The sequence below is a fragment of the Saccopteryx bilineata genome, chromosome 6, assembly GCF_036850765.1.
Source record: "Saccopteryx bilineata isolate mSacBil1 chromosome 6, mSacBil1_pri_phased_curated, whole genome shotgun sequence".
NCBI lineage: Eukaryota > Metazoa > Chordata > Mammalia > Chiroptera > Emballonuridae > Saccopteryx > Saccopteryx bilineata.
The window spans coordinates 168,584,227-168,608,817 of record NC_089495.1 but is presented as its reverse complement, the minus strand read 5'-3'; the positions used below and the strand labels follow the sequence as shown (position 1 = coordinate 168,608,817).

The 24,591-nt window shown below is 41.4% G+C and overlaps 1 protein-coding gene across 2 annotated transcripts in view; it reads left to right on the top strand.

The window, feature by feature from the left end:
* The window catches only part of CFAP61 (cilia and flagella associated protein 61), a 381,775-nt gene that overhangs the window by 56,144 nt on the left and 301,040 nt on the right, over positions 1-24,591 (top strand). Inside the window, exon 9 of one of the 2 annotated variants that reach the window (XM_066236726.1) lies at positions 11,087-11,246. The exons of the other annotated variant lie outside the window; for it this stretch is intronic. Within the exon in view, the coding sequence (XP_066092823.1) occupies positions 11,087-11,246 (160 nt within the window). The remainder of the gene's footprint in view (positions 1-11,086; positions 11,247-24,591) is intronic. 2 annotated transcript variants of the gene reach the window in all.

Sequence of the window (24,591 nt, the reverse complement as noted above, 5' to 3'; positions counted from 1 at the left end):
TGCCATATAATTCCTAGTAGTCTGTTATGATCCTTTGTATTTTTGTCTTAGTAGTTATTATCTCCTCTTTCATTTCAAATTTTGAGTCTTCTCTATTTTCCTCATTCTAGCTAAACGTTTGCCAATTTTATCTTTTCAAAAAACTAGCTCTAAGTTTATTGCTGTTGTTTTTCTAGTCTCTATTTCATTTGTTACTCCTCTGAACTTTGTTATTCCCTTCCTTCTGCTAACTTTGGGCTTAAATGAATCTTTTCCTTATTCCTTGAGGTGTAAAGTTAAGTTGTTTATTTGAGATACCACTTTTTATTTTCTTGCTCTGACATTTGTCACTATATACTTTTTAGAACTGCTTTTTCAGCATCCCATAAATTTTGGTATGTTGTCTTTTATTTTTTGTTTAAGATATTTTTTATTTCCCTTTTGACTTCTTATTTGACTTTTCAGTTGTTTTAGGAGTATTTTTAAATTTCCACATATTTGTGAAATTTCCAGTTTTTCTAATGTTACTGTGTTTTAGTTTCATAACATGTGGTTAGAAAAGATACTTGGTGTAATCTCATCATCTCAAATTTGCTAAGACTTGTTTTGTCACTTAATATATCACCTGTCCTGGAAAACGTCTCATGTGTGCTTGAGGAGAATGCATATTCTGATGTTCTTGGATGCAATGTTCTGTATATATCATACTTCTGTTAGCTCCATTTGATCTAAAGTATTAGTCAAGTCCAACATTTTCTTGTTGATTTTCTATCTGAATGTTCTGTTCAATGTTGAAAGAAGGGGTATTGAAGTCCCCTACTATTATTGTACTATTGTCTGTTTCTCTATTTAATATATTTAGATGGTCTGGTGTTGGATATAAATGTATGTGTGTGTGTGTGTGTGTGTGTGTGTGTGTGTCTGTCTGTCTGTATATACATATATATGTGTGTGTGTGTGCATATATATAAAGATTATATATAATGTTTATATTTATGAATGTTATATCTTCTTGATGAGTTAGCTCCTTTATTATTATATAATGATCTTCTTTGTCTCTTGTTACCATTTTTGTCTTAAAGTCTATTTTTTTCTGATATGAGTATACTTACCCCTGCTTTCTTTTGGTTTCCACTTGCATGAATATATTTTTTCTCTCTCTCTCTATTTTGAGAATTAGAGCTGAAGTGAGTATCTTGTAGGCAGCACAAAGTTGGGTCTTGCTTTCCTATTTATCCAGCCACTCTATGCCTTCTGATTGAAAAATGTAATCCATTTACATTTAGAGTAATTATTGATAGGTAAGGACTTATTAATGCCATCTTATTAGTTGTTTTTATTTTGTAGTACCCTTGTTCCTTTCATCCTGTCTTGCTGTCTTCTTTTGTTATTGATGGTTTTATGTAGTGATTACTTAGATTCTTTTTTGTTTAGATTCTTACTTATTTTGGGGATCTATTGCAGGTTTTTTTTTAATTTTTTATTTTTTTTATTTATTTTTATTTTTATTTTTATTTTTTAATTATTTATTTATTTATTCATTTTAGAGAGGAGAAGGAGAGACAGAGAGAGTAGAGGGGAGGAGCTGGAAGCATCAACTCCCATATGTGCCTTGACCAGGCAAGCCTAGGGTTTTGAACCAGCGACCTCAGCATTTCCAGGTTGATGCTTTATCCACTGCGCCACCATAGGTCAGGCGGGTTTTTTTTTAAATATATTTTTTTAGACTTTATTCATTTTAGAGAGAGAAAGACAGAGAGAAGGGGGAGGAGCAGGAAGCATCAACTCCCATATGTGCTTTGACAAGGCAAGCTGAAGGATTTGAACTGGTGACCTCAGCATTCCAGGTCGACACTTTATCCACTGTGCCACCACAGGTCAGGCCTATTGCAGGTTTTTGCTTTGTGGTTACAATGAGGCTTACTGAAACATCCTATACATGTAACAGTCTATTTTATGCTGAGAATAACTTGATCATATACAAAAATTTTACCCTTTTATATTTTCAATGTTATTATTTACCTTTTAAAATATTTATTAATAATTTATTAATAACATAGCTATAGTTAATTTTTATTTATTTTAAAAATTCAATTTAACAGGGTGTTATTGATTAATAAATTTTAATACTTTTGTACTTTAATATTTATACTAGAGCTAAGTATTTAATGGTCTAGTGAATTATAGTATTAGAGTATTCTGAATTTGATTATATACTTATCTATATCAGTGTATTGTATATTTTCATAATTAGTGTCCTTTCATTTCAGTTTAAAGAACTCCTTTCAGTATTCCTTGTAAGGTAGGTCTAATGGTGATGATGAACTCTTTTAGATTTTCTTTATCTGGTAAGGTTTTTATCTATTCTTCATTTTGGAAGGATAGCTTTGCTAGATAAAGTATTCTTGGTTGGCAGGGTCTCCCCCACCCCCAGCTCTAATATAGCATTCCATGTTCTCCTGGCCTTTAAGGTTTCTGTTAAGAAATCCACTGATAGCCTTATGGGGGTTCTCTTGTAACAAGTTACAGCTTTTTGTCTCTTACTACTTTTAAGATTTTCTATTTGTCTTTGATTCTTGGTAGTTTTCTTATAGTGTGTCTTGGAGAGGGTCTTTTAAAGTTGACTTTAGTGACTTATGAGTTTCATGAACTTGGATACACAAATCTCTCCACAGACTTGTGATGTTCTTAGCTATTCCTAAATAAGCTTTCTATTCCCTTCTTCCTTTTTCTCCTCTGGAAATCCAGTGCTTTGCAAACTGTTCCTTTTGATGATATTCCATAGATCATAAGACGTTCTCCTCTTTTTTTATTCTTCTTTGTTTTCCTCTGACTGGATAATTTCAGAGATCCTGTATTTGATCTCACTGATTCTTTCATCTGATTGATCAAGTCTTGCATTGATGCTCTGTATTGCATTTTATTTTTGTTTCATTGTATTCTTCAGCTCTAGAATTTATGTTCAATTTTTTATTATTTCTGTCTCTTTATTAAGCTTCTCCATTTGTTTGAGTGTTGGTTTCCTGAATTGCCTTTCTGTGTTTTCATGTAGCTCATTGGGTTTCTTTAAAAACAGCTATTTTGAATTCCTTTTCTGGAAAATGAGAGATCTCCATGTCTTTGAGTTTGACTATTGTAAGATAATTATTGTAAGATAATTGTGATAAATTGTGGTGTTGTATTTCTTTGATTTTTTTTATTTCTTTGATTTTTAAATGTTCCTTGGAGTTTTCTGTTGCTGCATATTTGAAGTATCAGTCACCTCCTTCAGTATTTACTATTTGCATTGGTAAAATACCTCCATTAGCCCCGCTAGGGATTCTGAGGCTTTCTTGGGTATCCTGTGAATACATCTGCTCCATGCTTCTTGTTTCTCTCTTATGGCATACTTTTTAAGGTTGTATACAGTCCTTGAATCTTGCAAAGCAGCAAGCTGAGTGCTGACAGCCTCTCTCTTCCTAAAGGTGGCACTACAGCTAAAGTTTGTAGTCTCTCTGGCCCACAGATTCAGTTGATTTTCTGTATGTGCTTACTAGCCGTCTGCCAGATCCTGGTCATGCTGCTGTCTGGAACATGCAAGGGAGGCTGTCAAGGGGAGAGGGTGGTATGTGGGTGAGGCACACAGAGCTAGGAGTGCTTATGGGCCAGTTGGGGGGATTTACATGTGAAGCATTCTCAGCAGGTGGTGGGTCGACTTCTTGATGGGATTTGCAACACATTGAGGATCTGTGTTTGTTAAATTTCCTTTAAGAGTTCTATCTATTGCTTTCCCAGACTTCTTTCACCCACTTCACCTCCCCATTTGTGGAGCTCCTGCTGTACTGTGCTGAATGGAGTGAAAGAGGAATGAGTCCCTGTAATGCTGGTGGTTGAGGCCAGGCAGGTTCCCATTGAATTTGGCAGACGGTAGAGGAACTGCGGAGCTGGAAAGCGTTGGACCATACCCATTTATTGGAGGCTCGCAAAGATAGGCGAGCAAATAAACAACTAAAGGAAAATAGCTAATAAGCAAAGGAAGATCTGCCTTTTGCAGTGAGAAGTCAGGGAGCAAGGAAAACCTACTTCACGTGGCAGAAGAGCAATCAGGGAGAATACTCACCCACGGAAAGCACCCACAGTCTTATATAGAGCACGCACAACCACATGGCACTGCCACACACTCACACACCAGTCAGGCAAAGTGCTTGCAGCCGGTAAACCCACAAACAAGCAGCCTAACATGCCATTTTCCCCACAGTCCCTTTGGAAGTATTTCATACAGCTGGAGAGGCTGTTACTCACATGCTACTCCCCGCTCACCCTTCCCCCAGGATAAATCATGGGCCAAGGAGGATATATCTTGGTACTAAATCTGTGCCTCCTTGGGAGATTGTTTACATGGGTAGAGTCTTATCCACTCTAGTGTGTCCAAACTCATACTCTTTTTTTTTTTTTTTTTTTTTTGCTTTAGTGAAGTCCTGGAACTTCTCTAGAAACCTGTGCTTTCACAGAAGCTCTCTGCTCTGTGGGTAATTATTTAAGTCAGTACTCTCTAGAGCCGTGATGGTGAACCTTTTTATAAAAACTGCCCACTTTTGCAGTGCTGGTCAACCTGGTCCCTCTCGCCCACTAGTGGGCATTCTAGCTTTCATGGTGGGCGGTAGCGGAGCAACCAAAGGGTGCCACAATTGGCCCTCCATAAAGGCTCACCAAAAGGTTCGCCATCATGACTCTAGTGGCTCCAGGACCACACCAAGAGGTATTGGAGTTAGTTCACAGGCTACTGCAGGATCCACAGCCAGGACCGATGTCTGTCTGCCTATCTCCTGATGCACAGGTAGACAAGGCTCCTCCTGGGTCCTCTGGTATGTGGTGCTGGGTTTCATAGCTCTTTCAAAGGCACTTTGTTCATGGGTAGATGCCGAGTATTTGTTCTTGAGTGGGGGGACAAAAATGGTGAACATCTTCATACTGCTGTGATGCTGACATCACTTTGGAGAAGGCATTTGGTTTTTTGGTTTCAAGGTGCTAGTTTCAACCCAAATCACTTGAGTTAGTGCTTGTGAAGAGCAGCTGCAATGGCTTCTTCCCTCACTTTCTTTATTTCTCTTGTCATATGTTACACATTTTTGTTGTGCATGAACATGAGAGGAAAGTTGCAGGCTGAAAATTGCAATCCCAACCCTGCAAGGATCCTGTGGTGTCTCCAGAGAGCCAGTCTCCAAGTTGTACTGCCTCCGACATCGGAAGCTTTGTGTTCTGTGGAGCTGAGACCATAGACAGTCTGAAGTGGAAGGGCGGAAGTAGGACCCCTCAACAGGGAGGAGGCCAGTTCAGGATCTGAGAGTGGAACTTCGGTCTGTACCACACTGTGTGCAGTGAGTTAAGCCTTCTTGGGTTCAAGATCAGTGCTGTCACTACCTTCCCTCCTGTCTCCCTGTGCCATTCCCCCAACTACCTGGACACTCTCAGGCTGGCCCTTTAGGCAGCAGTGTGCAGCAGTTACCTTTCTCTGGCTTACAGGAGCCAATTATTCAGTCTTTAGTAATTATGCAGGCTGGTTGTTAAACGCATTCATTAAAAATTAAATTATATAAACTTACAGTGTAATAAGTTGTATTAAAAACAGTTAATAGGCCTGACCTGTGGTGGCGCAGTGGATCAAGCGTCAACCTGGAATGCTGAGGTCGCTGGTTCAAAACCCTGGGCTTGCCAGGTCAAAGGCACATATGGGAGTTGATGCTTCCTGTTCCACCCCTGCTTCTCTCTTTCTCTCTCTGTCTCTGTCTCCTCTAAAATGAATAAATAAAAATAATTAAAAAAAATAAAAATAAAAACAGTTAATAAATGCTCAACACCCATCTTCCTTAGTATTTTACTATTATCTATGCTTTGGAGGCTATTTATGTCAATAGTCTCTGTACAGTAGGAATAATATATAATATATTGGTGGATATTGGGCATTCCTTTCCAACTCCCTGTTCAGTGACATCACATTGATAGCTTAAAATTGGCCACAATGGAAGTGTTTGCATCACAGAAATTGGCAATTGCTGAAAATCAGGAATTTCCCCACACAATGCAATTAGCCATTTACTGGCTTACCATGATTTTAGGTGACTCCTGTTGACCAGAGATGATGGAACAAAGAACTTCAAGTCTGTTCCTTATCCGACCAGCCCACAGTAGCGTCAGGCCATGCATGTAGAATGTCTATGAGAGTTGTGCCTGTGGGAAGCCCTTAATTAAAGGGCTTTTTAACTGTGAGGATATCATATGGCTTTTGATAACTGCCATTACTTTGCTGAAAGTTGCTTCTCCTAACTTAGTCCTGACTTACCTTGACATCTGGTGTTTACTCCAGACCAAGATTTCAGGGAAGGGAAGTTGGAGGCCAAGGGCGGCTCCTACAGACAGATGGGCAGGGTATCTGCTTTGGCATCATGTGTGGTGTGGGCAGCAGTAGTCAAATAGGCACCACTGACCTGTGTGTGAGCAGAGCCTGCCAGCTCAGCTGTGCCCTTGGCATCAGGAAGAGGGGATCAAAGCTGGCAATGATCCCAACGAAGGCCACCTAAAAGGGATAGGTGACCATAGAGCCTTTTAGATGGAAGCATGTATGATATGGTGCTATCTATAAATGGATATCTATAAATGGACTTGCTTGTGAATGCAAGGCCACTGCATTATACGATTTTCTAGTAACCTGAGCCTGTGTACCATCATGTAATATCACAGGAAAAACAGCAACAACTAAGCTTATAGTTTTGCTCTTCAGTATAAAATAATTGAAGACCCCTTTGTGTTAGCAAGTATCTCTGTGCCTGGAGGATAGGTAGCAGCCAGCAACCAATATCTTTTTATTGTATAAGTAAAAAATAAGTCCATTAAATCAATTTATTTTTTCATAAAACATACACAGAAAAAGATGCATTTGAACACTTCCACACATTCATAATTCAGAACAGTGTTTCTCAAATCAGAATAGTTATTTGAAAGAAACCCAAAGGAAAAAAGCAGACACTTCCACAATATGTCCTTGCTCTGTAGCAGTCCATAATTGTGAACTTTTGTGAATTGTCACAACCCCAGATGAATGATGGGAATATAACAGGTTGTAGAATTGGAGAATGTTAAATCTTTGTTCCTAATGGCAAAACATGTTTTTCTCATTTTCATCAGAATGTGTGATCCATGCCATTTGAAATCAAATTCCAAACACAATGAGCCATTAGTGTAATAGCTCATTACTAACAGCAGTCTTATAAATAATACATTCTTATCATGCGCATGCAGCTCGCCGTGAAGCCAGCAAAAGGTATTTCAGGCCATGGAAGTTTCTTTGCGCCAGTGTGGCTGTAGATTAGAAGGACATCTCCATGTGAACCAAGATGGATGCCAATTTTCCCTGCCGAGAGTGAGCTGGCAGTCTCTTTCTGCACATATGGTAGATGGATTGGTTAATCAGCGTCTGCTGAGTCTTGGGCCTAGAATTACAGAGAAGCCAGACAACCGCAGCTACGCAGCCTTTGTTCATGAGTACAAACAAGACAAACAATCACTTGTTATTTGGGAAAAAAATTAAAATGTTTATTTTGGACTTTTATTAAAGTGTCAATGGCTATATAAAACAGCTGTGTAAATTCAGCCTTTTACAGCTAGCTAGTATCATTTTGGGGGGCCTGTGAAGAAAAGAATATGTGTGGATTTAAAAAATATTCCTCTTGTTTGTTAGCATTAAGGGGAAAATAAAGGGAATCTCACATGTATTCTTCAAACACATGTTTGAAAACAAATGGTTTTATACTAAAAGACACATTCAAGGACAAATAGTTTAATACCTAATTTTTCTGTGTCATTTAAAAGATTGAGCATTATTGTAGCTTAGCTTAATTCTCCACTTTAGTAGGTTAAAGCAGCGATTTTCAACCTATTTCACCTTATGGCGCACATAAACTAATTACTAAAATTCTGCGGCACACCAAAATAATGTATTTTTTTGAACAAAAAAATAGGTATAATTTTGATTGATTTATAAAAAAATGATAATAGTATGATAATTACCTACTCTTTTTGCTCTAAAGTGACTTAAAAAAATCAGGTGCCTATATTTGTACATAAGGATTTCTGGCACCAAAAATTAGCCAATCAGATGCAACCTTGTTATTTGTATGTGGCATGACCAATAAGATGCAGCTCTATTATGTGACCTATATACTTATGGTTCAAGACAGGGCATTCATGCCAGACAGCTATTGTTGTGTTAGCTGTTGTAATTTTTTTCGTAAGAGTGAGACAGTAAGGAAGAGAGATGAGAAGCATCAACTCAGAGTTGCATCACTTTAGTTGTTCATTGATTGTTTCTCATATGTGCCTTGAGGGGAGGCAGGACTCAAGCTGAGCCAGTAACCTCTTGCTCATGTCAGCAACCTTGGGCTCAAGCCAGTAACCTTTGAGCTCAGGCCAGTCACGTTGGGATCATGTCTATGGTCTTGTGCTCAAGCTGGTGACCCTTTGCTCAAGTTCTTTTATTTTTAGGTCAGTTTTTAATTTGACAATCTCAGGGTAAAGAAGCTAGTGCCACTGACTAAATAGTCAGGTACTGAATGTTTTAAAATTTTTTGCAGCACACCATTTGAAAATCACTCGGTTAAGATATTAACCATTTTCTCCAAATGGACATTTATGGGATGATGCTACATTCTTGGGACTAAGGAATACTGTGTTCTACTATTTATTTATTTATTTATTTATTTATTTATTATTCAGTGAGAGGAAGGGAGGCAGAGAGATAGACTCCCTCGTGTGCCCCAAACGGGATCCACCCAATAGGGGGTAATGTTCTGCCCAATCTGGGGTGTTGCTTTGTTGCTTGGCAACCGAGCTCTTCTTAGCACCTGAGGCCACAGAGCCATCTTCAGTGCCCGAGGCCAACTTGATTGAATTGAGCCACGGCTGTAGGAGGGGAATGGAGAAAGAGAGAGAGGGGGAGAGAGAGAAAAAGAGAGAAGCAAGAGGGGGAGGGGTGGAGAAGCAGATGGATACTTCTTCTGTGTGCCTTGATCGGGAATTGAACCCAGGACATCCACACTCTGGGCTGACACTCTACCATTGAGCCAACTGGCCAGGGGAGTTCTACTTTTTGAGTGGAATGGTGGTCTCAAAAAATAATCTAAACGCTTGAGGGATAAATGCTAGTTTCTAATAATAGCTGGCAGAGTCAAATTAGTCAAATTAGTCAGAATTTGCTTAAAACTCATGTAATAATCAACAGGAATTATTTATGTGAAATTTACTTTTTTTGTCCAGTTTTACTGATATAATTGACATATAACATTGTGTAAGCTTAAGTTTTACAACAATGATTTGATATTTGTTTATTGAAAAATAATTACCACAATAAGGTTAGTTAATTAGAAAACTACATTTTCTTTCACTCTCTTTTAAAATTTTAAACGCTTGTCTTGCAGAAAAGAATGAAATACTGAATTACTGAGAGGACAGAATAAAGAATTTCAGTCACAGTCATTTCTTAATGTGGAATATGATAGAATTAAATTTTGTTAATTTATATTTTAGTACCAATAATAGGTGCAGATTAGCTACTACTCACTAAAAGATAACTTATTTTCTCTATTCACAGCACTTCTGACACCAAATGTGTAGTATAGGGTTTTTTCTACATCAACCAGTTCATCATCTCTCTAGACACCAACTGGGTATCCTGCAAGTCTGTTCTGACACTTCCTGGAATTAGCACAGACCCCACACATTTAGGGCTCATGCCCACAAGACTGCTCCCACTTCAGACACCAGATTGTCACCTGTACTCTGACTGACAGGCTATTAATCAGGGGTCCCCACAACCACCTCCCTGGGTTCACTAGACTACTAGAATGGCTCATAGAACTCAGTGAAATGCTTCACTATTACCGGTTTACTATAGAAGATATAACTCAAGAACAGTCAAATGAAAAAGATATATAGACCAAGGTGTGGGGAAGGGGTGGAGGCTTTCATGCCCTCTCTGGGACTGCCACCACCCAGCACCTCAGTGTGTGCACCAAACCCCCCAAACTTCTAATCCAGTTGTTCAGGGGTATTAAAGGTGGTTCCATGAGTGACTGATTACTGTATATTATTGGCTACTGGTGATTGAACTCAGTCTCTCACCCTCTCCCCTCCCTTGAGGTCAGAGGTGGAACTGAAAGTTCCGACCCTGAAATCACGTGTTTGGTTCCTCTGACAACTAGCCCCCATTTTTAAAGAGTCACTGTATTAGCATAAACTCAGGTATCCTTGAAAGGGGCTGTTAGGAACAACAAAAGATGCTCCTTTCAGGAAATACAAGTGTTTTAAAAGCTTGTGCTTGGACTAGAGATGAATATTAAATGTATATTTCTTATTAGATCACACTATCACATTCCTATTCTTACCTGTGTTTTCCTCATCAAAGGCTGAAAATATATGGGGCCCATTGCAAGAGGTTCAAACCAGGTATCTGTTTTGTTGCTGGGAGGAGGTGGGTGCGTTTGCCGATTAGACCCACGAGTTTACTTCACTCGAACATTTCCACCAAACCTCTTTCCTCACTTCTCCTCCCCAGGAGAACATCTAATCAAATAAACGAATTCAAGAAACTCAGAGTTCCTACCTGATAGGGACTAAGTGGCCATGAACTTTCTCTGAGTCAGGGGTCAGTCGGATGGACACTGGAACAGTGGCTGGTCTCACTGGGAACTGTGTGGGGGGAGGGGAAGAGAGTGTAGAGAAGGCTGGGGGACAATAAAAGGATATGGGGCAGTCAGGACATCACCTGGGAAAAGAGGGCACATGTTAAGTTTCAAATAGTTTTCCCTCAAGAACTCTCTGGCAGCTTCCCTAAGTTATGTATCCACTTCTAGAACTGTCCACAATGGTCATTTATTGAGCATTGTTTTGAACATGTTACGTGTGCCCTGCATCGTGCTGGACACTAGAGCTACTAAAAGAAGAGCACTGCCCCCTCCCTTTACCATCTCAGAGTGCCCCCCAAACTGCCCCCACCCACGTGCTCTGTGCCCATGGAAACAGCATGATGAGAATTCATTTCAGGTCTTAGAGTAATGAGACACCTTGGCTGTTTCAGGTGGAGGGTGTCGCTGTTGGGTTCATGAGCGTGTGCTCGAGAGTGAACATGCAGCTCCTGCATCAGTGCTTTGACTTGGGGCCCTTCCACGGACTCTGCTTCCCACATCCTGACGATGTTCTGCAACGTCCACAAGAGCTAACCGTTCAAGGAAGTCAAGGTACAGGGGAGCGCAGGGGAGCATGTCAGGAATTAAACCCACGCTGTATACACAACTGTGTTTTATACTAAGTGAAGGGACTAATTTTATATCTCCTTTTCAAATTCTCTTTAAGGTATAGTTTCTTTCTCTCTTTTTTTAATATGAGAGGAGGGAGACAGTGAGACAGACTCCCGCATGCACCTCAACCAGGATCCACCCAGCAACCCCTGTCTGGGGCCAATGCTCGAATCAGCTGAGGTATCCTCAGTGCCCGAGCTGACACTCAAACCACTCGAGCCACTGGCTACGAGAGAGGAAGAGAGAGCGAAGGGGAGAGGGTGGGGTGGAGAAGCAGGTGGTCACTTCTCCTGTGTGCCCTGATTGGGGATTGAACCCGGCACACCTGCACGCCGGACCAATGCTCTATCCACTGAGCCAACCAGCCAGGGCTAAGGTATAATTTCTATGGTTAATTAAATCCTTCTTCACATGTCTATGAGCTCAGATAGTCTAACTTTTAAATTTTAGTTTAGTGGCTTTGCAGCCTAAGGATTTCCTAAATTAAAAATAACTGCCTTCAGAATGTTCATGGTGAAATAATTGGTAGTGTTTCAAGATTACACACACACAAACACACGCATGCAAGTGTAATTATAATAAGTGAATTTTTCAAGTCAGTAACTCAAGAAGGTCTATATATCTTTAACTTTTAATCCCACCAGTTCTTCTGTGTTTTTGTTTTTAACAAATTATTATGTAGTGCAGGTCTATTACAACTAGTCATTTTTGACTTGCTTAATTTATTTCTAACTGTATAAAATAACAAGATTGATTTTAAAACAGTGCCTGTATCAGGATTTTTACCAAGTACATTTAGGTAATCTCAAACTTTGGTATTTTAATTTAATAATGTCTTATTGCATCCCTGGGTGTCTTTGTAATTAAATGTTTTCTTCTTAAACCAGACAGATGCAGCCAAGGTGTGCTAGTTCACTTCTCTATACCTGAGTTTCTTTATTTGTGAAATAGAAATAATAGTAACACCTCCCACATAGGGAAGTTGTGGAGTTTCACTGAGATTACCCACGTCAAGGGTTTTCCTCTAGTGCTCAACAAATGTCATCGTTGTTAGCAATTGTTATTTCTTTGGCCTTTCACCTACTTGAGTCTTCCCAGGTTAAAATCATGGCATTTTGAATCATTCTGCTTTTATGTGTCTGCAAGATTATATATCAAGATTGTTCAAAAATAGAAAAAAGAACACATTGGGTGGTGGCAAATTTCTTATTTATCTAAACAATGGCGAATGCCCTTATCCCCCGGATGGGAAACAAGTGCATGGATATACAGAACTCGTCTGAGTGTTTACTCATTACGGAGAACTTGCAGAATCATAGACGGAGAGGTGTTTCCTTTTTTGTACTGATAACAATACTCTGCCCAAAAGAGAGATTTGAGGTTATTTTTTAATAGTGGAGGCTGACTCACCCATGCTTCTTCGAAAGAGGTATTGGAGTGTACTGAAGGAACTTTTCAGCATGAGGCAATTGTCAGTCATAAGTTATCAGTGTCTTTTGCAAATGTATACATTCTTATTGAAGGCGGCATTAAATAGGTTTATGACTCAGTTTTCTCGTATATAAAATGGAGACAAAAAATAGCATCTAACCCAAAAATTGTTGGGAAGATTAAATGTTAGAATCTACGTGATGTGCTTAGCTTCGTGCCAAGCACGGAGTAAGTCCTGAAAAAATTTGTTGTTTTTTTTCCTTCATGACTGTTATTAAAAACAAGTTGGCCTGACCAGATGATGGCGTAGTTGATAGAGGGTTGGATTGGGATGTAGAGGACCCAGGTTCAAAACCCCAAGTCGCCGGCTTGTGCATGGGCTCACCAGCTTGAGCACGGGGTTCACTGGCTTGAGTGTGTGATCAAAGACATGACCCCATGGTCGCTAACTTGAGACTGTCACTGGCTTGAGTAAGGGTCACTTGCTGTGCTGTAGACCCCTCCATCAAGACACATACGAGAAAGCAATCGATGAACAACTAAGGTGCCACAACGAAGAATTGATGCTTCTCATTTCTCTCCCTTCCTGTCTGTCTGTCCCTGTTTGTTCCTCTCTCTGACTCTCTCTCTATCTCTGTAAAAAAAACCACCCCAAAACAAAAAACAAATTGAAGGCCCTGGCCTGTTGTCTCAGTGGTAGAGCATTGGCCTGACGTGTGGATGTCCCAGATTCGATTACCAGTCAGGGCACACAGGGGAAGTGACTATCTGCTTCTCCACCCCTTCCCCTTCTCTCTTTCTTATTCTCTTCCCCTCCTGCAGCTATGGCTCAAATAGCTGGCCCCAGGCACTGAGGATGGCTCCATGGCCTCACTTCAGGCGCCAAAATAGCTCAGTTGCCAAGCAACAGAGCAACAACCTCCAAAAGGGCAGAGCATCGCTGTGGTAGAAGGCTTGCTGAGTGGATCCCAGTCGGGGAGCATGTGAGAGTCTGCTCTCTGCCTCCCCACTTCTCACTTAATAAAAAAGAAGAAGAAGAAGGAGAAGGAGAAGGAGAAGGAGAAGGAGAAGGAGAAGGAGAAGGAGGAGAAGAAAAAATAAGGACAAGTTGAAAAGATATCATTTTTTCCAGTGTGTTCTTGAGTGGCTCTGAGACTACTGATATTTCATATACAGAACGAATGGAAATTTTCTTATTTAAAAACTTTATGGGGAAAACAAAATTTAAAATTTAGACTTAAAAACAGACATGATCTAGTACATCTCTGTTTCGCAAAAGCTCCCGGAGATATGGAAGCTAAAAGAAGTCCTATTTCTTTCTACGCCCTTTAATATTTTTACTTAAAATTAGTTGATCTCAGGATGGTAAGTAAAGGAAATAGGAAAACTTGTGTTATCTTCTTTGCCTTGTTTATTTTTGAAAATCCAGCTTTATGTTCATTGATACAAAGATGATTATGAAATTTTCCCCAGGGAGCACTATTGTAGACTCCCAACAACTCCGGGACGGACTCACAAATAATCAGCAGCTCATTATATTGAAGTAAAGAGTCACCAGCACATTTTACTGTCATCTTCTATCAACAACAAAGAATGAGACTCCAGAGAAAATTCTAAATGTGCTATGATCTACAGTTCGTCTTTTCCTGATGAAAGTCTCAAGTTAAAGGAAAAATAATTTCTCTACAATACGAACTATAATTCTTGTTTCAGATGGGCATATACCACTGTGCCTTATACCTTGTACTTTGTTTAGTGCATTTTACTTTTCAAAGGATTTTCATAGTTATCATCTCATTTTGTTCCCATAACTTGATGAAGGAGAGCTAGAGCTAGGATAGATGACATTGCTTCTTTCTTACACCTGCCCAAGTTCATGAAAGGTTTTAAAGCTCCTCAGGGGCTAACCCTGCACCAGACCCCACCCTCCCTGCTTGGCAAGGTGACTGTGTGCAGGACGGCTTTGATGGAAAGCTCCTGCGGGGGTTCTGCTACCATCAGATGCATGATCAGTTCTTGGTGACACGTCCATGTCCCCCTTGAGACTGTCACCGGACTGGGTCTGTGCTGGGAGCTGGCCGTGCTCTGGGCATGGTCTGCGACTTTTCACATGTCAGGCGGGAAGGTGTCAAGTTTTATTCAGGTAAAGAGAGACTCCAGGGCACTGGCCATTGTGAAAGAAGTGAGAGTCCATGTCCAAGTGGCCGGCGCCAACTCCCAGGTAAGTTGTGTGCTGGTTGATCGGTCAGTTCCTGAGATTTTATATGATCCAGTTTTAGAACTTTGTGGAGCCAGATTCTGTCTCTGCCTTAGGGTCAAGAGAAGGATGTCTTGTTCTTAATATGGTCCCTTTTTCTGAAAGTGTCATGGCCCCCCTTCTACTTGTGGTGTCAGTTTTCATGATAATGATTGTATAATGAGCTTGGGGGGTCACTTTTCTCTCCACCTTGGAATGATTTGGCTTTAGCTAATTCTTGTTGTTGACTTCTGAGACCATTGCAGGGGTTTCCATCCATAAACTGTTTTTCTTTGATGGAGCCGAGGGCGGGTGGGGCTCTGATGAGGACCTAGCGGCTCTGGTACCTGTCATGTCCCTTCCAACCTCCTCGGAGTTTCCCTGACGTCTTTGTATCCTGCTGCAACACTACACACGCACATGCGTGTGTGTGCGTGTGTGTGCATGTGTGCTCTGAACAAATTCTGTCTGTTGGGATGTCACCGCTGCGTCTGCAGGATTTGCGGGACTGTGGCTGGCCACCCTGCTGTGCCTGCACAGGGCCGAGTGCCAGTAGTATTGAGCATGCCAGGAGCAGACTGTTTCCATCTCACGTCGCGCCCCCTGCTGCCGTTTCCCTGCCAGCGCCCACAGAGGTGGTCAGACTGGACTTCTTGACTCCACTCTGCTTCCCAGGAAACCCACACTAAGACACTGCTGTTCTAGTCTTTTCCCACCAGTGTGACAACATTCATATACGACTGCTAGGAGGTGGCATGTAAACAACCAGTCCCTCACCTTCAGCTAGGACAACTGTGAGACATGAGTTCTGTGCTGTTTCCAGGGCTCCTCCATGGAGTTCCATCCCAGCTGTCCACAGTGGTCATCTGTGTAATGACACGTCCTTTATTAGCTGCTTCCTCGCTTTCTCTCTTCCTCACCCTCCGCCTGAGGCTTCCTGGAATCACCTCTAAATAAATAAACTGCTTCTTCTCAAATCCTTGACTCAGGGGTCTGTTCTTTTCCTGCAGTTTCACACCAGCCTGAACCCTTCCAAGCAGAAGAAAGTCCCAGCTCAACATTCTTAAGCTAATGGAGTGGCTGTCCTTCTTTAGCTACTTACTCACATTCCGATCAGCCTGCTGTTCTTTGTCAGATTAGCCACATCAGATGTGGACATCAAATCTCAAAAGTTTAACTATACACATTCAGTTAGTGCTTTACTCGACTAATTAATTGGTTTATCTTTTCATTTTTTAGCTATCCATTTTGCATATATAACCTATCACACACACTTGTTACATTGGGTTTTTAATTGCTAAATCTTGGGACTAAACTGGGACCAATGGGAACAATGTCTAAGGATGCATACTTTGTCCCAGTGTAAGATAAATCTAATAGAAGTCTACCTTTTTATTTAGTGGAATTCCTAGTTTGGAAGTAGCAAGTTCTCTGAACATTGGAAGAAGCATAGAGGCTCAGAGTATCTGAAAAGGGAGTGGACACATATTGGGATGTTGCATCTGCCTGACAGGGTATGGATATATTCCTTCAGTGACAATGAAGACAATACAGTGGCTCAAAACAATGTGTATTTCCCCCACTTGGCCCCACTGCTCGCCCTGCCCAGCCTTTGCAAACCAAGCTGTGTCTCTGTGTCTTTTGTTCCCGTCATCATCACAATAAAGGCTTTGGAATCAGAATTGAACTAGCAATTTTCTTGATGATGCATAAGGCAAAATAGGACACAGCCTGTGTTTCCACAGCTGTATTGGCATCGCCACAATTTCTAGTTAAAGTAAAAAAAAAAAATAGAAACAAGCAAAAAATAAAACTTTTGTTTGTCATGTAGGTTGTTGCGATCTGGGGAGCAGGAGTCTGTTCTAAATGAACCCCACAAGGTTTAGATCTGTGAATCTCATTATACACCCAGGGCCTACCATACAGAAGCTCTGCGGAACTTAATAGGCTGCTGGCAGGGAGAAATATAATTTTATATAACAGAATTGTGGGCTTTCAAAAGAATAACCAATATAGCCCCTCATAACCAACTCACCCAGGAAAAATGCTGTTTACTATACATTTAAAAGGCCCTTCAAAATATAATTTTCATAACATCTCCACATAAAACATAGAAGTGTTGCCTTTTAAATTAAAAGAAAATCATTTATTGTCATGAAATTTTTTTTACATCTTAAATTTCTTTTCATTGAAGTTACATTTGCTTCTGACCTCAGATTCTCTCCTCTGTAGGGGAGGAAACATCTGGAACCACTCTCCATGTGCCAGATCTAAAAAAACAATGACTAAATCAAGTCGTATTTATTGTGTATCAATAAAATAAAAGAAAGGTCCTTTAGCCTATCTTCCTAAGGTTCTATTTTATATGCCTGGTTGCTGTAAGGTCAGTGGATAATGGGGCATGGTCACGTAGGAACTCAGACCCGCCCACTTTGGCTAGGACCGCCCACAATCAAACCTGCCAAAGGAAGCTTCCCAGGAACCATTTGGAAAGAAGCGATCGTCTGCCAGCCAGTGAAATTTCACCACGTAATAGTAGCTCCACTTCCCTAGAGGGACCCTTTAAATATCTCCCACGCGGTTTAATCCGTGCAACTTCCCTGACCTCCATCTTTCACTTCCATCTCTCTTTCTTTCCTCGGGGCCAGGGAACCTTGCTGGGGGGGGGGGTGAAGGGGGTGGGGGGGTGGGGGGGTGGGGTGAGGGGGTGGAGGTGCGCTCTGTACTTAATAAAGCCGTCTGCTATTCCACACTTTGCGGCTCTGAGCCCTCTTCCTTCCTTGTCAGCGGGGAAAAATACCTTACAGTTGCCTTCTATTTTACTTTATTCTTCTTTTAACATGGGTTCCAAATATGGATGAAACACTAGTCTACAGAGAATAGCACTATTTCAGTCAAAATATTTGCATTGTATATCTCAGAACATCTATTTTAACATGCAGTATGTTCTGTAGTTCTTTAACTGGTGCCCATTAGGGCTCTGTATTAGTGTGTTCATGCTGTCCTAACGGAGCACCGCAGAATGGAAGCTAAAACAACTGACATTGGTTTTCTCACAGTTGTGAAGGCTCGAAGTTTGAGATCAGGGAGTTGACAGGGTTGCTTTCTTTGAGGCCTCTCTCTATGGCTTCTAGATGGCTGTGTCTCCCTGTGTCTTCACGTGGTTTTTCCTTGTCCCTGTCCATGTCACATTTCCCCCTCTTTTATAAGGACACAGTCGTGTTGGATTAGGGTCTACCCAAATACAGTCACATTCTGAGGTACTGGGGCTAGTACTGAAACTTTTTGTTGTTAGTAAGTGAGAGGAGGGGAGATAGACTCCTGCATGCACCCTGACTGGGATCTACCCGGCAATCCCTATCTGTGGCCAATGCTTGAATCAAAAAGCTATCCTCAGTGACCAGAGCTAATACTTGAACCAGTTGAGCCACTATCTGAGAGAAGAGGTGAGAGAGAGGGAGGGGGAGAGAAGCAGATGGGTGCTTCTCATATGTGCCTTGACTGGGGATCTAACCTGGGACGTTGGCATGCTGGGCCAACACTCCATTCACTGAGCAAACAAACCAGCCAGGGCCCTAAACATATACCGTATTTTTCACTCCTTAAGACGCACCTGACCTTAAGACACACCTAAGGTTTTAAGGAGGAAAATAAGAAGAAAAAATTCTGAACCAAATGGTGTGTTAAAATATTTAATAAAATGCCAAATTTTCGCTCCATAAGCTGCACAGGCATTTCCCCCTCCACTTTTAGGGGGAAAAAGTGCATCTTATGGCATGAAAAATACAGTAAGTTTTGTGGGGATGTAATTCAGCCCATAACACCTAGCATCCTGTGTCAGTGGTTCTCTGGAGCCTTGTGGGCAAGATTGCAAGGCTATGGCAATAATGGAGGTCATGGTAACAAAGTCCACTCTACCTAATGCTCATACAAAGGCGGTCTACTCCTATAATTGTTAGAATTAAAATTTATTTTTATTTATTTATTTATTTTTCATTTTTCTGAAGCTGGAAACAGGGAGAGACAGTCAGACAGACTCCCGCATGCGCCCGACCGGGATCCACCCGGCACGCCCACCAGGGGCGATGCTCTGCCCACCAGGGGGCGATGCTCTGCCCATCCTGGGTGTCGCCATGTTGCGACCAGAGCCACTCTAGCACCTGGGGCAGAGGCCACAGAGCCATCCCCAGCACCCGGGCCATCTTTGCTCCAATGGAGCCTTGGCTGCAGGAGGGGAAGAGAGAGACAGAGAGGAAAGTGCGGCGGAGGGGTAGAGAAGCAAATGGGTGCTTCTCTTGTGTGCCCTGGCCGGGAATCGAACCCGGGTCCTCCGCACGCTAGGCCGACGCTCTACCGCTGAGTCAACCGGCCAGGGCTAAAATTTATTTTTTAACCACTAAGTGTCTTTTTAGTATAAGAAGGTAACAAAATTTCATTCTTCTAAAACTTTAGCTACTCTTGTCAACTTTAGTTTTCTACAATTAGCTAACTAATGCTTTGCTAGAGTCATTGACAAAATGAGCAAAACCAGACCTGTGCCCGCACTAACGTGATTATCTCCAAGGTTTACAGTAGGAACTCCTGCAGGGCTTCTCAGGGTGGAGTCTTTGGGCTGGCAACACATCAGGAAGGAGATGATCCAGATTTAAAATCCAGGATTGTTGTTGGGGTCACTGCTCCAAAAGCTATCTTGTTGAATGAGCCTTTTGATTATTTAACAAAACCTGCTGCTGATAGTGGTTTCTAAGCTGTTTCAAATGCCTTTAAAAACAGCAGCACCAAATGATTCTTAGGGCACCCACTTAAGAATCTGTTATTTTAGCCTGACCAGGTGGTGGCTCAGTGAATAGAGCGTCGGACTAGGATGCAGAAGACCCAGGTTCGAGACCCCGAGGTTGCCAGCTTGAGCGCAGGCTCATCTGGCTTGAGCAAAAAGCTCACCAGCTTGGACCCAAGGTCGCTGGCTCGAGCAAGGGGTTACTAGGTCTGCTGAAGGCCCGCGGTCAAGTCACATGTGAGAAAGCAGTCAATGAACAACTAAGGTGTTGCAATGAAAAACTGATGATTGATGCTTCTCATCTCTCTACGTTCCTGTCTGTCCCTATCTATCCCTCTCTCTGACTCGGTCCCTGTAAAAAAAAAAAAAAAAAAAAAAAAAAAAAAAAAGACTTATTTTGCGGAGAGCAAGATGACTAGAAAGCACATTCCTACTCTCCTAAGCACTGGGAATGACTTAGTGCTCAGCTGAGCTCCCCACCAGGCAGATCCATTTCATAATGGTAGAACTACAAATGCGTTTTTATATAGGGCCTTGAGGTCTTTGAAAGGAAAGTGGCTTTATTTATATTCGTTATGATTATTATGTACTGGGATCATTTTCTCAGTGGGCGAGATCTCTTTTGCCCATATTTATGAAGCAGGGAGAAGGCATTTAATGAATGTCAAGAGTGTATTTAACTGTAAAACACATCTCTCTTAGTATATTCACATGTAAATAGCCCTTTTATTTGTTCTCTTTGGGTGACCTCTCTTCTCTTGGGCTTAGATCACAGTCTGTTGTTGTTTTCCATTTCCAAATGGGAAGCTGAATGATAATAATGAAAGATTATGCAAAAAAAAATCCATGTTTAAAATAATGTTAATATGCCACTTGTGTCGCTGGATAATTATAGTAATTTGGCTATTACACTATATGGACTCAGGAGTTACTTACTAGAAAACACAGTGATAGGGGTGATTCAGGGGATTTTCATCCCAACAGGCTGTTTGATCCTGCTGACATTTCTCTTGAAAATCAATTGCTTGCAAGTGAATACTCTGAATTTCCCCCTGATTGAATTGGCTGTCTGTGGGCTGCACCCATTGCATTGGGGTCACTGTGAGTTCTGTGTCTGTTTGTTTACACAGGGTTTGTGAGACTCTTAAAATATCACGGACCTACCTAATTTAATCTAAGTGAAGCAACTAAGGAAGCAATTACTAAAAATCATAGTCTTTGCACATGGCAACAAACAAAGGAAAACTTATGAATTCTGAGCCCAACCACAAAGCCACTTATTTTGCTACTGGGTTGCAAGCCTTTTGTGCACTGCGGAGTCCCAGGTTTTGGTGTTTTCTCACTTCAGGAGAGTGCAGGTTAGCTCAGCAGAAGGTCTGGGGCAGTCGCCTTGGCAGCTGGCTCTGACTTCAGGCTTATCTTTGAAGACATTCCATTACTACTCAAGGTTATTAATATATTGATAACACACACACACACACACACTGTTAAAAATAATTAAAGAAGACAAGGCCCTGGCCAGTTGGTTCAGTGGTAGAGCATCAGTCCACTGTGCGGATGTCCCGGGTTTGATCTCTGGTCCGGGGCACTATGAGAAGCGACCATCTGCTTATCTCCCCCTCCATCTCCTCCTTGTCTCTCTCTTACCTTCTCCGAGCCAGTAGCTCGATTGGTATTGGTTCACGTTGCCCTGGGCGCTGAGGATAGCTTGGTTGATTCAAAGTATCGGCCCAGACGGGGTTTGCCAGGTGGATCCCACGGTTAAGGCACATGCAAGAGTCTATCTTCCCTCCTCTCACTTAAAAAAAATAATCTGAAAAAGATATGTCTCCAAAAAAAAAAAAAAAGACAATTTAAGTGATACAAACAAATTTTAATATGTTATGAAGTAGGTAGTCTCCTTTTGGAGAATTGCAAAATGGGGAGAAGGCTGGAAGCTTGTGGTGGTGCAGTGGATAAAGTGTCAACCTGGAATGCTGAAGTTGCTGGTTCGAAACCCTGGGCTTGCCTGGTCACGGCACATATGGGAGTTGATGCTTCCTGCTCCTCCTTCTGTCTTCCTTTCTCTCTCTCCCCCCGCCCTGCCTCTCTAAAATGAATAAATATAATTAAAATATATATATATGATAAAGAATAAAAAACAAGAAAGAGAAAAATACAAAATATCTGATTAGCTAGAGCCACAAAATCAACCTTGTTTGGGGTAAAAAGGAACAAGGAAATAAGTATAAAGCCCAGAGTCAGTTTGGTGTTCTGGAATTGGCTGAAAGGTATACTACACTTCTGGTCAAGAAGAGTTTTACAGGCAAGCCAAAGTTAGTTCTAAGTTCCCATGTGCTCTGTCTTGAGCCTAGAAATTGTTCGGCGGGCCGCGAGTTTGAGACCCCTGATTTAAAGTGATTTAAATGCTTTAAAGTGACAAAATTGACTGAGTCACAGAAATGACACCAAGGCAATACTTTTTAAAATTTCTCTTTTTTAAAAATGTGAAAACAATCTTAAATTTACGAAAAGTTGCATTTACGTCTTTTCTTCCATTTGAAAATACTGTAAGTAGCCAACGTGATTCTGAGTCACTGATGAGTACTTTAGTGTTTCCTACAGAGAGACATTCTTTACAACTTCAAGCTTTGGTACATATATACTATGGAATACTACTCAGCCATAAGCAATGATGACATCAGATTATTTACAATAATATGGATGGACCTTGATAACATTATACTGAGTGAAATAAGTAAATCAGAAAAAGCTAAGAACTATATGATTCCATACAGGGATGGGACATGAAAACGAGACTCAGAGACATGGACAAGAGTGTGATAGTGGGGGTGGGGGGTGGGGAGGAAAGGGAGAGGGTGGAGGGAGGGGAGGGGCACAAAGAAAACCAGATAGAAGGTGACAGAAGACAATTTGACTTTGGGTAAGGGGTATGCAACATAATCAAATGTCAAAATAATCTAGAGATGTTTTCTCTGAACATATGTACCCTGACTTATCAATGTCACCCCATTAAAATTAATAAAAGAAAAAAGCATTCATCACAATCAAAGAGTTAATTTGCATATGTTACCACCATCTAAGTCAAAGTTCCAGACCTTGTTCAGGTCTCCCTGTTTCTCTCAATAATGTCCTTCATAGCAGAAAGTTCTAATCCAGAATGACAAACTACACTCAGTTGTGATGTAGTCTTTCATTTTGGAACAGGTCCTCAGTCTTTCCTTGATGTTGGTGACCTAAACACTTGGAAGATTATAGGTCCATATTTCTGCAGAATGTACTTTTGCGTTCATGTGGTTTTTCCTCATGATGAGAGTCAGCATGGAAGGGACTGGGTTCTCATTGCGTCCCATCTGCTGTTACACATTTTTAATCTGTCCCATTACTGATGATGTCACTTTGCTTTAATCACTTGACTCAAGTGACTCCTGTAGGTAAAAATGGAAATTATTTTGGCTCAGTCTGTGCAGAGGTCTGTATTCAATTTCCTTACCCCTGACCTCTATATTGGCTTTCCCCTGATGTACTTGGAATTAGCAACTTCATATTACCGGTCCTGTTTTAACCTCCCCCTTGGCGTTTCAGCTTTGCTCTGCCTCGCATCCCACTGCCAGTACTTGCTGCTGCTGCTCTCTCCTGGGGTAAATGACACTCTTGGTTTCTCAGTGAGTCAGCCCTTCTATGCCTGATTTGCCTTCAGCTTCTGGTAATTGCTGCTGTGTGGTTCATTTTGGAGAAATGGCTCCTTACTCTCCCTTTAATCAAAAATAGACTTCGCCTAGGTGGGCTTTCCTGCAATCTCCAGCTAGACTGCTCATGAACTGCATGGACCCAGCTTCCGGTGCCCAGACTGGAGCTTTTCCTACAATTTCTCCTCTTTTGTAACTGGTTGTATCCCCTTCTTCTTCTTAAAGTTGTCTTTGCTTCTTACCCTCTCCTAAAAAAAAAAAAAAAAAAGGTTTTTTGTTTAGTCTTCTCTTAACATTTATCTATCAAGTCTGTGGGTTTATTTCTTTTTTAATTGATTAATATCAGCTTTTATTCCTATGACCTCCTTTCTTTTAATTTCTTTGGATTTGTTTTGTTCTTCCTAATCTAGTGGTTTGATTAACTTATTTTCATTTTTTTTCTTGTTTGATATAAAAGCATTTGTTGGAAAGAGAAATGTTTCTTCTACCAACTCTGGTTAGGGACATGCAAATTAAGTGACAACAGACAGATCAATGGGAGAAAAGTTTATTATGGGTGCAGGAGTACTCTGGTGCTAACTCATTGAATCACCAGAGGTATAGGTGTATATACCAATGGGGAAGATTAGGGCTTCAATGGAAAAATATGAAACTTTCCATTGGGTTTTTTTTGTTTTTGTTTTTGTTTTTTGTTTTTTTTTCATTTTTCTGAAGCTGGAAACAGGGAGAGACAGTCAGACAGACTCCCGCATGCGCCCGACCGGGATCCACCCAGCACGCCCACCAGGGGGCGATGCTCTGCCCCTCCGGGGCGTTGCCATGTTGCAACCAGAGCCACTCTAGCGCCTGAGGCAGAGGCCACAGAGCCATCCCCAGCGCCCGGGCCATCTTTGCTCCAATGGAGCCTTGGCTGCGGGAGGGGAAGAGAGAGACAGAGAGGAAAGCGCGGCGGAGGGGTGGAGAAGCAAATGGGTGCTTCTCCTGTGTGCCCTGGCCGGGAATCGAACCCGGGTCCTCCGCATGCTAGGCCGACGCTCTACCGCTGAGCCAACCGGCCAGGGCCTCCATTGGGTTTTTAATGCTAATGGTATTGTGCCATTGAACTTGCCATCGGCAGAAGCATACTGGAACAACCAAACTATGTAGTTGAGA